Raw genomic sequence first — 16,150 nt, forward strand, 5'->3', positions numbered from 1 at the left:
TACAACATAATTGGCCAATCCAGTAACGGGGGGAAATGTGCTCTAAGTGTCACATCACCACATTTTTTATAGATATAATATCGTTTTTTCAAACCTTTACAGATGTGACTGCACAACCACAAAATAGAGGGCACCCTTTGAAATGTGTGCTTTGACCAGAAGTCTTTTCTTTCATGGTGGAGTTTCAAGATGAAGCATTTCTTAACGATCTGTTTCTTAAAGGGATAAGACGTTGAGCAGAATTCCTCAAAATGAAGTTAGACAAAAGTGATGCAATGATTTAAAAAAGTAGGGTTTTCCTATGCATATATGTACCAGGGGTAGAAGAAAACATTAGCATGTTTGAATGGAGTGACAGTCCCAATAGACAAAAAAGATACATTCAATATCTCCCACTAGGAACATCACATCGTATAAGAAAGAACTCTTTAATGGCCCTCCATTTCTACTTCATAAACTAGTTGTGGTATAACAGCAACTTTATGAACTGTTTCTTCCCCACCCACAGAACAGGGCTAGAGAATGAAGATAAAATTAAGTACCTAACTCTACTTGAGACCTTTCACCCTGAAGTGACAAAACATGTAGACATGGTTCAGTCTTTCCTTAAAGCCTGCGTTCAAATTTCATTTGGTCCCTCTTAAGCTGAGTGACTGCTCAGAGTCTGTCCTTCAACTCTGGTGATGATGGTGTCCATAATAAATGTCAGCATCCATGCCCTGCTGATTTTGCTACCCATCTCCGAAGGCGAGCCCTCCCACCCTAGAAGGACGGGTGTTCACAATCAGATTTCCACTGGAGTCCTATGGAGAGAGAGGCATGGAGCGTCATAGGCCAGAAAAATCCCATGCGGTGCGTTAAAAGGTTGATTATAGTGATGGAAGGATTACGAGCTTATTAAAGCATCTGTCTATGCCTGGGATGAAGTTGCGGTTTCAGTCTGGACGAAAGGAAATATTTTTGCTCTAAGGTGTAGATTTCTAGTCCGCCCAGAATTAGGATTCAGTAATGAGTATCCTGCTTCGCCTAATCTCAGCGGGCCAGGGCCAGCCCCACTAGCAGGAGAGTACCGGTCACAGCAGCGCTGGCAGCGGTGGTGCTGTCTCTCGGGAGAGTATATGTGCTGCCTAAGAGCTTTTGACAGAGACCTTTCTTATGAAAATAAATATGCCCATCGAACTGCACACTGCCAGAAGTCTTAATGAAAATGTGGATGGCTGAGTTGGTTCTGAAAACTCAGCTATCAAAGGGGAGCAAAAGCAGCATTAACTATTGACAAATGTGCCCATTTTCACAGAAACAATGAATGGTTTCCCTACTTGGAATGGAAAGGTAACTGCTTCCCTGCCCACGTCCTACTTTCTCTAGGACTGTGGCCAGATTCTGAGGCACTAGCTCAATTCTCTGGACACACCCAGGGCTATTGCTTCAATGAGCATCAAATGCCACTAGTATTCAGACCTAAGCACTAAAGTACACTTAAAAATTGGACTTTCAGATAGAAAAAAAAAGAAAACAACCAGAGCCAACGTGTTACAGAGAATACTCTTTCCTTTTCTCTACTGCCATCTCCACCTCCCTTTTCAGCCATCAACGGTTTTGCACTCACTATGTGTCAGACACCGTGCTAATTGTCTTATGTGCATTACCAGCCTTATGACTTCTCCCCTCTACAAATGAAGACACGGGCTCAGAAAGGTTAACAAAAGTCACAGAACTGGTAAGTAGTGGAGGCAGGGCTTAAACCCAGATTCGCCTGACATGAAGCCCGTACTTTTAGCCATCATGATAAACCACCTTCCTGAACTGTACCCTTCTTTACTCCGAAATCAAAATGTCACGTGGCCAGACACCCATCACTGATGTTCCTCTGGTCTCAGCTCTCTGTTTTCATTGTAAATTTTGCTTTTGTTTTACAATTGCTTGCCCACAACTCTTGTCCAAACTCTGCTCTCAGCCAGGAGAAGCTGCTTGGCAGCTGTGCGTTGCGCTGGCTGAGGCTGGTTGAGAGAAATGGGGAGATGGGCTGAAAGGCTGATAAGTAACAGCTGAACTTCTTTCCTGATGCAGGCTACGTGTCTGATCCCATGAGCCCGATGCATTTTCATTCTTGCCGGAATTGTGGCAGCTTTGAGGACAGCAGCTGACAGCATTCCGCATTTACCTAAGGAGAGTTTTCCCCCAAACTGACAGCAACAATTCCAACCATGGCAGCCTTGCTTCCATTTATATTTTACCCTCTAAGGTCTCCTTAAATTGGCTTATTCATACTGGTCCTATTTAATTCCCCACCACAAGTTGGGCTTCGGATTTGTGGCTGAGGAATGAAATGCAAAAGAACCAAAACAGAATGTATTTGAAGAATTGTTTTCAATTTTGTAAAGGAAAAAATAATTTTATGTTGTTGGTTGGAGATGGGGCCTTAGTCGTTGGTGGGGACTCAACAATTGTTATGTTTTCATAGACTGAATTGAGTAGACTTGTGTTTGAGAGGCATGCGTTTGATTTCTTAGAATATTGTTCATTTTCTTATCTCATTATGTTACTTAAAGTGTCTGGCTCTGTGATTAAAGATTCTTTGGTGACATACAAAATTGACTCAGAAGTGTATTTCATTCCAACAAGACTTCTACTGAGTACACCTTTCTTTCAGATATATTGGTAAAAGTAAGTATTGATCTTCAGATCAAGAAGCTTGCAAAAATATAACACTTATTATTTGGCCTCCTCTCTAATGGTACCTCTGTGCTTTGCCTGGGTGACCTGTTGCTGTCAGCACCGAGGTGTCACAAATGCCATCGGTACCGTTATGAAACCGACCCATGCAATGCAAAGCTGCCATTCATACCAGGGTCTGGCACAGTGCACTGGGAGGATAGTTGAGGTACCTGCTACCTTCAGAAAAAGAGAAGTCTTCCCTCCACACTCCCAACAAGGAAGGCAGGAATGCTTCCACCAACATAATAGTTTTGCCATTGAAAGACAGACCTGGAAAAAACAGTCAGGAAACCATGAAAATTCAGTGTTATAATTACTGCTATTCACCTTGGTAAGGGAAATAACATTAGTAAAGGAAGATTGGGCATCCTCTAAATCAAGGTTTCTGGATCTCAGAACTATTGGAGGGAGTAATTCTTTGTGGGAGCTGTCCTATGCACTGTGGGATTTTTAATAGCTACCTGGCTTCTACCTCCAGATGCCAGTAACATCTCCCTAAGTCACAGCAATCAAAAGTGTCTCCAGATTTTTCTTAATGTGCTCTGGGGGACAAAAATCTCCCCAGGTTGAGAACCACTGCCCTAAATCCTGAGATCAGGGGCCTGAAGAGGAATGAAAGGAAGATAGAGCCTGACTCTGACTGGCTGCATTTAGGCAAAACTGCTTTCTCCTCCTCCTTAGTAGTGTGGATTCATAGACAAACGGAGCTGAATGAGTGCTGATTGCTCCTTCTGTGTCTGTGGCAAGCTGCTCCATTCTCCCCCCTCCCCTACCAATTAGAAATGATGTTGCTTGCGGGCAATTTCTATCAGAACAGCAATGCTCCCTCTATTCCTTCAGAGCCTTTCCTTATGACCTGTCGCAAAGTTGAAAGTCCCCACATGTTCTGAAGAGCTTGGCGACAGCCCAATGCGAATCCAGAGGTAGAAGTGAAAACCATGGTACTTCCAATTAAATTTATCCTTTTTCAGCCCCCAGCCTTTTCACTTCCCCACCCAATTTTTCCGGAGTCACAGATACTCTATCCCACCAAGCGAGTTGCCAAGGGGCTTAATCATAAGCAGGACCAAGGAGCTTGAAGTGACCATATTGGCAAAACGCCTTCTGGCAAAGACAGAAAAAGAGAAAAAAGGGGCTGGTTAAAGAGCACCGGTCTCCCCAGCTCTCCCTCTCCTCCTCTGCTCTAGGTACTTTAGGAAACCAGCCAGCACCAGCCTGGGAAACTTTGGGGCTTAATCCTTTTGAGTTGAGTTGAAAGGAATAACTTGGAAAGTTAAAAATTTTTAAATATATACATACATACCAATTTTAACTAAAAGATTCACAGTAGGTGTAATGCCGAATGTGTGTCTAATCAGGATTAAAGCAGGAATCCTCCCAGGTTCCCACTGAATGGAGGTCAGATCCAGAGGAATGACTGCTTCTGAAATACCCCTCTTTTAGAGAAGGATTTTCTAGAACACATTTGTCAAGCTCCCTTTCTTTGTTTCCTTTAATTAACCACCTCCTCTCTCCACACTATGTCTCCTTATGTTGCTGCTTCCCTCTGGCTCTTGTTAAGTATCTGTGTCTTGATTCCTGAGAAGGGTAACCTTTTCACAGATGCCAACCTATAGCTCACAAACCCTTTTCATTACTGCACTTTTAATGGGGCCCAGGGATCATCTTAGAGCTTGCCTCGAGACCATGGGGATTTTTTGTGTTGGTTTTTTTTTTTCTCCTTGCTGAAAAAAATGTCTCACTAATTGCTTTCTTTTTGTGCTGGTAAAAATGAACTTCTATGATCATGTTTTTGCATGCTTAGCACATTAAAATTTTTTTTTCCATGTGCATGCAGCACTGAGCTCACTTAGAAGATGTTCAATTAGCTAAAATTGTAAGCCAAATTACAGCAGCACCAGGAGAGACTTATTCCAACACAGTGATTATTTGGGTTAAATTATTTCCAAAGCTGACATTTCCCTGGGAAAGAGAAAAAAAATGGGTGCCAGTAGTAGGAAAAAGGGCTAGTGCTAGACAATCCATCTGAAATGAAGGACCTGATTTCTTTCTCTCTCATGCTCTCTGCCTTTCCTTAGTTTCTTCTTACCTTCCTTCCATCCTTCCTTCCTCCTTTTCTCCCTCCAACAATAATCATTAGCTTTGGAGTCACTCGGGCCTTCTACGGTAGTTGTGTGACCTTGGGCAAGTCACTTTACCTATCTGAGCTGGTTTGTAAGATGGTGATAATAAAAATTATGTTGTAAAGTTGCTGTAAGGATTACAAATAATATAAAGTGCATTGAATAGTTCCTGGCACACCATAGTCAATATTGTAAATGTTGTTGTTGTTTATTTTTATATTATGTCACCACACAGCCAAAGAGCTATTCTACAGAAGTAGAGCATGAGAAGGGTAGAGATTTTTCTCTCTTGTGGAAATAACCATTAACATCCCTAAAAACCCCACCTTTGCAAACAGCAAACTGCCAAGCTTATGCTTTTGAGGCAGTTGGAGCCAAGATGCATCAGCCTTAGACAGTGACATCTTATTTACACCTGAAATAAAATCTGAAGAGAAATGATATCCTTTAAATCAAATACAAGAATCAGAAAGAATTTCTCAAACAAGGGGGATGATAATTAAAAATAGAAAGAAAACACATTTATTGAGTATCTGCTATATGGCAGGAAGTGTTTTAGATGATTTTAAGTGTATTATTTCAATTAGTTCTCAAAATAGCTCTGGAAAGGGAGAATGCTCTTCCTGATTTTTCAAGTAAGTAACAAATCCAAGCTAGCATAGAATGGAATCAGGTTTCAAAACTCGGCTTGTCTTGCACTAGCATCCATGACTTTTTCACTACATAGTACTGCCTCCACTGTGATGGAGAAAAAGGAATAAAAATAGCAAACATTCACAATCCAGAATTGTGGTAAAAGCAAACAAATCTGCAGTTCTGCAGTCCTGAGGAAAATTCGGGAATTACCCAGGAGAAGTTGCAGGGACAAAAATAAAAACAACCAAACCTGTCTTGATTACTATGGCTCATGATTGCAAAGTAAAACCAAAAAAAAAAAAAAAAAAAAAAAAATCATCATTTCCTCTGTTTTAATTATGGAAAAAGGAGGGCTAGAATAATCTCAAGGTTCAAAAAACATACATTGTTATTTTCTAGGCACAAAGAACCAGAAATGATTGACAGAAGCAAGACTCTCACCGTGATAAGCAGGAACAAAACAATTATGAGGGCAAAGCACAGCAATTAGGGAAGCCAAGGAGTTTCACATTTTCCTCTCCTTATTAGCACACTGGGTGGGGAAAGTGAGGAGAGATGGTGTAGCCATTACCAGTAGGATTTGAATACCTTTTTCCTTCCTAGTTTTGTGTTGCTTGTAGTTACTCAAGCATGCTGACTGCAGAGCTCCCCCCTGATCAATTCCCTTCCATATTTCACGAGCCACAAGGGCAAAGATGAACCGTTTGACAATTGCAGTCCCTTCACAGGGGATCAGTTGAAGGCTCAGCTGCTGCAGTAACAGACTGTGGTCCAAGACTGTCAGCTCAATTAGCACCATATGCAAAACATGATGGAGAAGCAAAGTTCCTCTCCCTCCTTGGACATCCTACCTTTTGGAAGGCTAACTAGATACAAAAAGAGCAAGGGTTGTACATTTCTCCTCAGGCCAGAGATCCAAGGCAGCACAGCAGCCGACCCAATGGCAGGGTACTAATTAAATTAGGCTTCTAGAATTAAAACACTGCCCCGGGTGCCAGGCCCCACTGATGAGGACAGGTCTCCGAAGCACTCTCAGTCTAACTTTATGTTTAATTAGTGAGACAAAAAGAATAGTATCTCAAACATCTGTCTTCTAAGCAATGGACTCATAGGCAGGAAAAAGGTATCTTCGCATCTTTAAAGAAGGTTTTGAAGCTCACTAATTTCACTAACTTCCATCTCTTCTTTTATCTCAACTAATCAGGAAAGGGAGAGATTCCAGCAAGACCACGAAATGCAATGAAAATAATTTGAATGTTGGTTTGCCCTTCAGTTTTTACTCATAATAAACCATGGTCTGCTTAACACCACTTCAAAAATCAATCCACAGTGAAGAATGTCAGGTTCTTCTTTCAGAGGTTTTCTTTTCCCGTCCTTAAACTCAAATCAGTCAGAGGGAACGGAATTAATGTCCAGATTGAGGATAGTCTGAGGTGAGAAGAATAAAAATGGATGGGACACTGGATGACATATGTTTATCCTGTACCAGGTATGAAATTGTAGGAGGCAGACTAGCACAGAGCAGTTCTCAAACTTCAGCCTATGTCAGAATCACTAGAGGGTTCATTCAAATGCAGATTGCTGGACCCCACCCCAGGGTTTTAGAATCCGAAGTTTTGGAGTGGGACCCAAAAGCGTGCATTTCCAACAAGCTCCGAGGAGACCTGATGCTGCTGGTCCCAGGACCACACTTTGAGAAGCACTGGCATTGTAGTGAGCTTTCGAGTCAAGCATTGGTGAAAATCTGGTTCAGCCCCTCACTGTGTGTGACCTTCCATGGGCAAGTTACTCAGTCTCTCTGACCCTCGGATTCCTCATTTATAAAGTGGAGACAATGATTCTTACCTCATAGGATTAAGTAAAATAATGCATGAAAATCACATATCACAGTGCCAGGCACATGATAAATGTTCCATAGCAATCAGCCATGCTTAATATAACATGACTGGGAGAGCAATCCACCAAGCACCAAGGGCTAATCTTTAACTTCCTGGATGCTAATTAAAGGATTATGGTTTGAGAGGATTTAAGTGTTTGTAAGACAAATAGACCCTAAATTAGCATCCTATAATCGAGGTTATACAACAAAAAGAATATGAGAATAATATAAAAAGCACAACATGAATAAAATTATAACCAAATTTGCAGTGCAGTAAAGTTAAATATAAATGGTTAATTACTAATGTCTCCAAGGAACATGAATTAGGCTCCTCTTTTGTGTTACCTCAAATCTTCTTGGTCTCACCTATGCCATTGGCCACTGAGTCATCCACCGTCACCACAAACCAACTTCCTGTGGGCACAACTTGACCACACCTTGCCTCATATCAAGCCTGGTTCCTATTGCCTTGTACCCCCCAGATCACTGCCATGGGGCACCCCTGTTGCCCTGAAGAGAGATGTCCCAAGTTCTTGAGGCCTTTGCAGCTCAACCTAGCAATTAACACTTGGGGACCTATGGAGTAAACCTTTGACCAATAGGGATCAGGGCCAGGGAATAAGGGCCCTTCAGGGATCAGGGCCCTTCTCCATCACACCCCAAATGTCCCAAGGCACAGTCATTCTTAGAGTCTCAGAAGACAGTTTAGTGAGACTGACAATCAGTTGCCCTTGATTCCAAATACCATCCAGCTCAATACCACACTGTAGGATTGGCTCTCCCTCCTACCCTTCCTCATCCCTGCTCTCCTCATTCCCACTTACATGGGATTGCTTTCCCTAAAGAAATAGTAGCACATGAGGTTTTTAGTCAGGCTCTGCTTTCTAGAGAGACCAAGCTAGGATAGACAGTATGTAAATAAATGAATTTTGACTGCTAGTTTCTCCTTAGTAAGGAGTGGTTTGTGGAATGAAGGAGTGAGCAATTGGATAATTAAATGAGAGTAAGAATGAATTAAAAAAGGAGTGAAGGGATTCAGTAGGCTGCTGGGCTGAGATCATCATTTTAGCCTTGTTCCTTTCAGCCCCTTTGACTCTCCTATTGTCTTTGTTAAAAGATAAACTGTGGCATTTAAAAAATTTTAAGAATTTATTTGAGCAAAACTTCATTTAAAGTGGGTAGGGCCAAATCGGAAGTAGTTAGGAGCAATCTACCTGCAGGAACCAGGGGCAAGACTTTTATGGAGAAGAAACAGAAACAAAGCAAAGCAGTTATTTGATTGGCTCTAGCTTAAGTGGTTGCCTTATTTGGGAAAGCCTAGTTGGTTGTTTGTGATTGGTTGTCCTTAGATTTTGATTTCTTAACCTTGAGGCATTTACAGGTTTAGGTTTTGGGTTGTTTAGTAGGCTGGTAAGGCGTTAGAACCACCTCAGTCTAATGGCTTCCTTGTTTAATTAATTTAACACTGTTTTCACTCTTTCACAGTTTCTCTTTTATGTGTGGGATGTGGTACTTAGCACTACTCTGCTTGATTATGCCCTTTGTAAGTAACACTCACCAGCAAAACTGGCTCTGTGTTGCTAGGGATTTGCTACCTTCACTCTAAATTTCTATAAGCTGATTTTTTCCTCTCCCTTTTTGGTTGTTATTTCTCTCATTCTATCAATCTGCTTACTAATTTTTCTACTTTATTAGTATATTCCTATTTAGCATTCTCATTATTACTGCTATTCTTTTTCCTCCCTAGTTGTGTGTTTAGTGTCTCTACAAGTTGGAAATGACTTTTTACGTACCCTTCAGGGAGTTCTTTCATTTGCATGAAAATGACCAGTTTCCTGGCATTGCCAGGAGGGTACTAACCCTCCAAACAAACTCTGTCTCTGTGGTGCTTCTTGTTCTTTCAGTTTAATCATCCCTCACCCCTTGCTTGGAAGTCTAATGAATGAAATGATCTGTCATTGCTTTTGCTTTTAACTCTTCAATGCTCCTTAAATATGGGCTCCATGCATTTTTTTTCAGTAGCAGTCCCAAAAGAATAGGGAAGCAAAGCTCAGATTTTGTTATAGTCGACCCCCACCTACCATGTTACAGTTCCTCCTTAGTACAGTAATTGCCTGCCCATCCTTCAAGCCATAGTTCTTCACATAGACAACAAGGAAGCTGAATAAAAAAATGAACAAAAGAGGGCTGGATTGGAAAGGCACCAAATTAAAGGCAAAGATGAGGATGAAAAGCAATGGAATAAAGGCATAGGGTTGTTAGTCTACCGCTCAGTTCTGCAGAACCCTAAATGTCCAAGATTTTTGGCATCCACATATTCACCAAAAGTCTTCCATCTCCTGTATTACAAAGTCAATGCATTTTGGGGGCAAGTTCAACTGGTCAAATCTATGCAAAGCAAGCACATTTTAAAAAATTCTAGCAATTAAAATAATTGGCTAGCTAAGAAAAGACTGTCCTAGTTAATTGGTCTCCACTGAAGAAACATTAGGCTTAAGGGAAAATGTATGTTTAATAGAAGTAATAAGTTATTAATACAAATGGAAATCCTTCAAAATGTAAAACAGTGAGTAGTGAAAACTGTTCAAGTTGCTTGCTAAAGCTAAATTAGTTTGTTCCTTTCTCCCACACTATCCATTAAGCTGTTAACTGATTTAAAATATTAATAGAGTTCAGGAATCACAGAGAAATACCTCCTTATTTGCAATTTTTCTGTCAGATGTCTTACTACTGTATCAAAAATGATTATTCATAGTACAAGCACATGTTGCAATTAATCAAAGCCATATTGCACAGCAAACAGGAGTGTTTACAAATGTTCTAAGAGTTCTTAGCCTGGTTAAAAAACAGATCCTGTATCCCCTTATAATTTTAAATGATCTGCCTTAAAAGTCATGTTTTCTCTTATTTTTATAGATTCCATAGAGTTCAGTTTTCCTGTGGTGCTAATTTATGGTGTTTATTTGCAAACCCGGCATTAATAACTATCAAAAAAAAAAAAAAAAGGGCTTCCCTGGTGGCGCAGTGGTTGAGAATCTGCCTGCTAATGCAGGGGACACGGGTTCGAGCCCTGGTCTGGGAAGATCCCACATGCCACGGAGTGGCTGGGCCCGTGAGCCACAACTGCTGAGCCTGCGCGTCTGGAGCCTGTGCCCCGCAACGGGAGGGGCCGCGATAGTGAAAGGCCCGCGCACCGCGATGAAGAGCGGTCCCCGCACCGCGATGAAGAGTGGCCCCCGCTTGCCGCAACTGGAGAAAGCCCTCGCACGAACCGAAGACCCAACACAGCCAAAAATAAATAAATAAATAAATAAATAAATAAAAATAAAAAAAAAAAAAAAACAAAACAAAACAAAAAAACTGCTAACTCAATTTAAAAAAAAAAAAAAAAAAAAAAAAAAAAACCAAACCCACCATGCATTTAAAGGGAGCTATTAGTTGCATCTCCAAGGAGAAGATGACTAGTTTTCTGTGCCCTCGTGCAGCTGCCTGTCACCCTGCTGGATCACTCAGGGATTTCCTAATATACAGCAGGCAAATGAGTGTTTGTTATCATTTCTTAGGGCTTTGTTGCACAATGCCTTTGGAGAACTGGGATAAACTACGAGTGTGTCACACACAGCCCCTTTTCCCCATTGTTTTAAGGCCTGGTCAGAGACAGAAGCCACATCCTCATTCACACCCTCTTGTCTCTAGACCTTACCCTGGTTTCCACTCTGCTCTTTTTTTTAACTTTTTATTTTAGATAATGATCAATTCACAGGAATTTCCAAAATAGTGTACAGAGAAGTCCTGTGTATTCTTCGCCCAGTCTCCCCCAACAGAACATCTTGCATAACTACGGTGCAATATCAAAACCTGGAAATAGATATTGGTCTACTCCCCTTTTTATTTTTGAAATTTTTTAATTTTATTTTACTTTTTGACAGGAAAATAGGATTTATTGGTGGATGTGAGTAAGGAGGGGACAGTGCCAAGGGTGTCATGAGTGCAGGGTCCGCCATTTGTCCAGAGGGCCATGATTAGGGATGTATTTGACTCCACAGCCTGAGCCACTTTTCTGTCACCATATTTTCAAATTCAGCAGCAGTAAACTTAGTAAATCCTCACTTCTTGGAGATGTGGATCTTCTGGTGGCCAGGGAACTGGAACTTGGCCGAGGGTAGGGCCTCAATCACATCTCCTTGTTCTGCAGCTTGGTACGGATGGACATTATGACTTGGCCACCATGCCCTGGGGCTTTCCAAAGGCACTGTGCATACCTATCTGGAGCCTAGACTGGGGACAGCATGCCAGTCATGAATGTCCACTGGAAAGGGCTGCCTCCAAGGTCCCTTAGGGCAACCGATACAGACAACAGGCTCATACACTACCCTACCTAGGAGGCTGCTGTTTGCAGCCATTGCACACCAGGACCCCATAGGGAAAAGAGCACGGTAGGCTGAATTGGCTGCAAGGTCTACTCCCATTTTTAAAGGGACCTATTACTTACCTCTGAGTAGAAAGAGGCCCTGAGCCCATCTTATGCTACCAGCTACAGTGGACAAATTACAAAAGAGTGAAAAAAAAAAAAAATGAGGTATTCAGAGGGTAGACTACTCCTTTGCTTCTCTACTAGAAAGTTTCATACAACCTAGTTGTTTCCTTGACCCATATGTGAACTCTTCCTTAAAGTTGATATAAGGGAAGAAATATCACTAACAAGAGCGTTACAATTTTAAATGCCACTAAAAAGAGCATTACAATGTTAAATGCCAATAACAAGAGCATTGTGATTTAAAAATCTCTTCCCAACCATTTTAAGACAATTGTGTTAAACCATCATTTAAGAAGCTTTAGTTGTGGAAAAATTTAGTCTCAATCGCTAGTATCTTCATAGTCAACCTGAACTTTATTGGGAATTTGTAACTGTGAATATTTGAAAAAATATATTCTCTCACTTTACAATTAAATGATATAAATATTTTGAAGATTATGTCAAAAGTCTGTCTTTTGTAACATAAGGACTCAATAATTTGAAGGGCTTTCCCAGTATAAGTAGAACCTGCATAAAATTAAAATTTTTACTTTATTACTGAATTTGCAGTGAATAAGGAAACACTTAAAAAAAAAAAAAAAAGAAAAGGTGAGCTAAAACCATCGGTGATCAGGTAAGGACAAGGGAAAAACAAGGTTGCCCTGAGGGCAATGGGCTATTAGTACTGAAACTGGTGACTAAGACTTGCGCCAACAGTGAGGGGGAAATTTATTAAAGATTGGCACACTAAACTGGACCCTGAAAGGATTATTCACAAACTAAAATTAACACAATACTCACAGACAAATGAGAAACAAACCACCATGAATGAAACTCAACAGAAATAACAAGCTACAGTTCCAGACACCGAAGATATCAGATATTAGAAGAATCGGTTTTGGAATAGAAAGTAGCTATGCATACAGTACTTAAAGAAATTCTAAAAATAAAATGACACAAAGTAGGAAAAAATTAGCAAGCAGCATGGGACCATCAAAATGAACAGATAGATTTGCAGTTTTGTAGTTAAAGGAGAGGGTGTTTTAGTAGATAATACAATCACATGCCTGGTAAAATGAAGAAATAGGTCTAGTGTTGGTAGTAGACATCTGGTGGGTTGGGAGATGTTCTGACTAATAAGTGAAAATATAATATCACTGTGCATCTATTCATATATTTTTAAATTTGTTTTGCTCTTATAAGAAAATTTGCTGTCAATACTATTGATGATTATTGCCACTGTAATATTATCCTAAAGTTTTATCATGCAGTTTTATAGACCCTTTCTCCACTTTAAATGTTGATAGAGGTGGTACAGGTACATATACCTTAGGTTTCTGGCACCCTTTGGAGATTCAATTTAGTTTCTGTATAAGTTGTTTTTATACTTCTCTTTTTTCCCCCGTAGTCAATTATATTTCATTCTTATTTTATGCCTATTACAGAAAAATATCAAAAGTTTTTGTGGATATCAGTGACTTATAATAAATAGTAAGTTTTAACAATTTTATATCACTTTTTAGCTATCTTTGGATTACATATTAATTCATTTTGAATATTTCAAAATCAATATTGAATTGTTATATTTCAATATGTCTCTCAATATGCTTTGAATATAGACATGACTAAGGCTTACTGATGGACTTGACATGGAATGAGAAACAGAGAGATGAACAGTTTTTGTGAAAAAAAAAATGAACAGGTAGACTTGGATTAAAGACTGAATACAACTTTAAGAAATGAAAAATAAAATTGTTGAAAGTACAAGTACAATGAATGCATTAAATAGAAGATTAGACAGATAAATAGAAAAGAATTGGCAGATAGCTCTAAAGAAATTACACAGAATACAACTTTAAGGAACAAAAGGTGAAAAAGTCTCAGAACTTTTTTGCTCATCTCTAAAATAGGAATTAAAATACAGTCATTCCTCAAGGTCCATCCATGTTACTGCAGATGGTAAGATTTCATCTTTTTATGGCTGAGTAGTATTCCATTGTATATATATTATACCACATCTTCTTTATCCATTCATCTGTTGATGGATACTTAGGTTGTTTCCATATCTTGGCTGTTGTAAATAATGTGATGAACATGGCGGGTGCATACATCTTTTCAGACTACTGTTTTTGTATTCTTTGGATAAATACCCAGAAGTGTGTCATATGGTAGTTCTATTCTTAATTTTTTGAGAATCTCCATACTGTTTTCAATAGTGGCTGCAGAAAAACTAACAAACAAACACAAAATAAATGAACAAACCAAACCAAACAAAAACAAACACAGAGATACAGAGTAGTGATTACCAGAGGGGAAAGAGTGAGGGGGGCAGAGAGTGGGTAAAGGGGATCAACTGTATGGTGATGGATGGAAAATAAACTTTTGGTGGTGAGCACATTGTAGGGTATACAGAAGCAGAAATATAATGGTATCAGCTTAAAGAAAAATGCACAACATAAAAGTTATTAGTTAAGTTTTATTTGGGGAACTTACTAAGGACTATAACCTGGGAAACAGCCTCTCAGTTTAACCTGAAGAGGTAGGGGTGGAGCCAGGATATATATAAATTTTTTGGCTGGGAAATATGTATAGTCAAGCATACATCTTGGTAACAGTTCACTGCTAATCATAAACTACAGTTAATCTCAAGTTAATAATTTTAGTGCTTTTCTATGTATGGGAAGATGCGAGAATCTAGGGTCACTGAAATTCTTCCTCAGATATGCATGTTAACTATCTAGATGAATTCTCCTTAGGGTGCTCTGTCAGTGGGTGACTGCAATGGATTGTGACTTAACCTTTGCATATTGGGATGATGAGCAACACTCTTTGTTCTTTTTGTTTACATTATACACATAAAACTTATATAATATTATAAATAATTGTTAGCTCAATTTAAAAAAATACAGTCATCCCTTAGTATCCAAGGGGCATTGGTTCCAGGACCCCCCCCATGGATACCAAAATCCAAGGATGCTGAAGTCTCTTATATAAAATGATGTAGTGTTTGAATATAATCTATGCACATCCTCCTGTATGCTTTAAATCATCTCTAGATTACTTATATTACCTAATACAATGTAAATGCTATGTAAATAATTGTAAATAAAATGTAAATGCTATGTAAACAGTTTCCAGTACACGGCAAATTCAAGTTTTGATTTTTGAAACTTTCTGGAATTTTTTAAAAAATATTTTCGATCTGCCATTGGTTGAATCTGCAGATGCGGAACAGAAGATAGGGCAGGTACAGTGGGCTACAGAGGGCCAACTGTACCTGCCCTATCTTCTTCTGTTTGCCACTAGATTCTACTTCATGAGAACAATGTAAGGTACATGTGATAGTAACCTATAAGCGGAAAACACTATTATATACCAACAGGTAGAATGGAGACTACCTCTGTCCCTTTCTGTCTCTTTCCCTCAAGGCTATCCTTATCTAATTTATTTTTCTCTTTGTTGGTTCTCTTCAAATCGTTCTTGTTCATTCTACTCTGATTTTCCCTGGACATAACTGTTGAGAGGCAAAGTGAATATAATCTGTGATTTAGCCCTTCCCCAACCCTTTAGGATCAACTGAGGCACCTGTTTGCCAGGTGTGGACTGGACAGGTGTGGAGCTATTTATCACACTGGTTAGAGGCACTCAGTTGAGAGGCAACCCCTTGACTTGGGTGGCTCAGGGTACACAATCCTTTTCAAGGATTGGAAAGTGCACTGAGCCTTAGGAGACACATGGGCTAGGAATTGCCAGGAGCACAAGTTCTTCTACTGAGAAGTGGCGCTCAGCTCTCCATGGCTGTCCAGAGGCTAATCAGCCACAAATCTACTGAGACTCAGCTTCACAGATCTTACAGTTTGCAAATGGAGATTAAGATTTGAAAACAACAGAATCTAATTGCCATTGAGAAGCAATCCCCTCTAGAAGAGGCCTCAGCAGCGAAGAGAAGGATATTTATTGTAGTCTAATAGGGTATGACTCAAATACAGCCTCTCGGGCAACAGAAGATGACTCCAGCATTATCCTTGCAATTGTAGTGGTACTGTGTGTTGGAAGCCCTCATCTTTGTGGTGTGAAGGGCAGGATTCAAAGTTCTGGCTAAGAGAGTAGACTCTAAAGCAGTGGTTCTCTACCCCAGCTGCACGGGGAGCTTTCAAAGAGACTGGTACCCAGTCCTACACCCAGAGATTCTAATGGTCTGGGTGCAGCCTGGATGTCAGGATTTTTCAAAACCTCCCAGTGAGTTCTAATGTGCAGCCCAGGCTGAGAACATTTGAG

The 16,150-nt window shown here is 40.0% G+C and overlaps 1 protein-coding gene and 1 non-coding gene across 2 annotated transcripts in view; one reads left to right on the forward strand and one right to left on the reverse strand.

Moving 5' to 3' along the window:
- TNNI3K (TNNI3 interacting kinase) overlaps positions 1-2,438 on the forward strand; it is a 311,246-nt gene extending 308,808 nt beyond the window's left edge. Inside the window, exon 27 of the mRNA XM_059924452.1 lies at positions 2,071-2,438. Coding sequence (XP_059780435.1) covers positions 2,071-2,147 — 77 coding nt within the window. The 3' untranslated portion in view covers positions 2,148-2,438. The remainder of the gene's footprint in view (positions 1-2,070) is intronic.
- Positions 2,439-11,673: 9,235 nt separating this feature from the next.
- Positions 11,674-11,812, reverse strand: LOC132354759 (small nucleolar RNA SNORA70). The gene has a single exon (XR_009499397.1). It is a non-coding gene; the product is annotated as a small nucleolar RNA SNORA70 (small nucleolar RNA).
- Between the last annotated feature and the right edge of the window lie 4,338 nt (positions 11,813-16,150).

Source organism: Balaenoptera ricei, chromosome 1 (assembly GCF_028023285.1).
Source record: "Balaenoptera ricei isolate mBalRic1 chromosome 1, mBalRic1.hap2, whole genome shotgun sequence".
NCBI classification, from domain to species: Eukaryota; Metazoa; Chordata; class Mammalia; order Artiodactyla; family Balaenopteridae; genus Balaenoptera; species Balaenoptera ricei.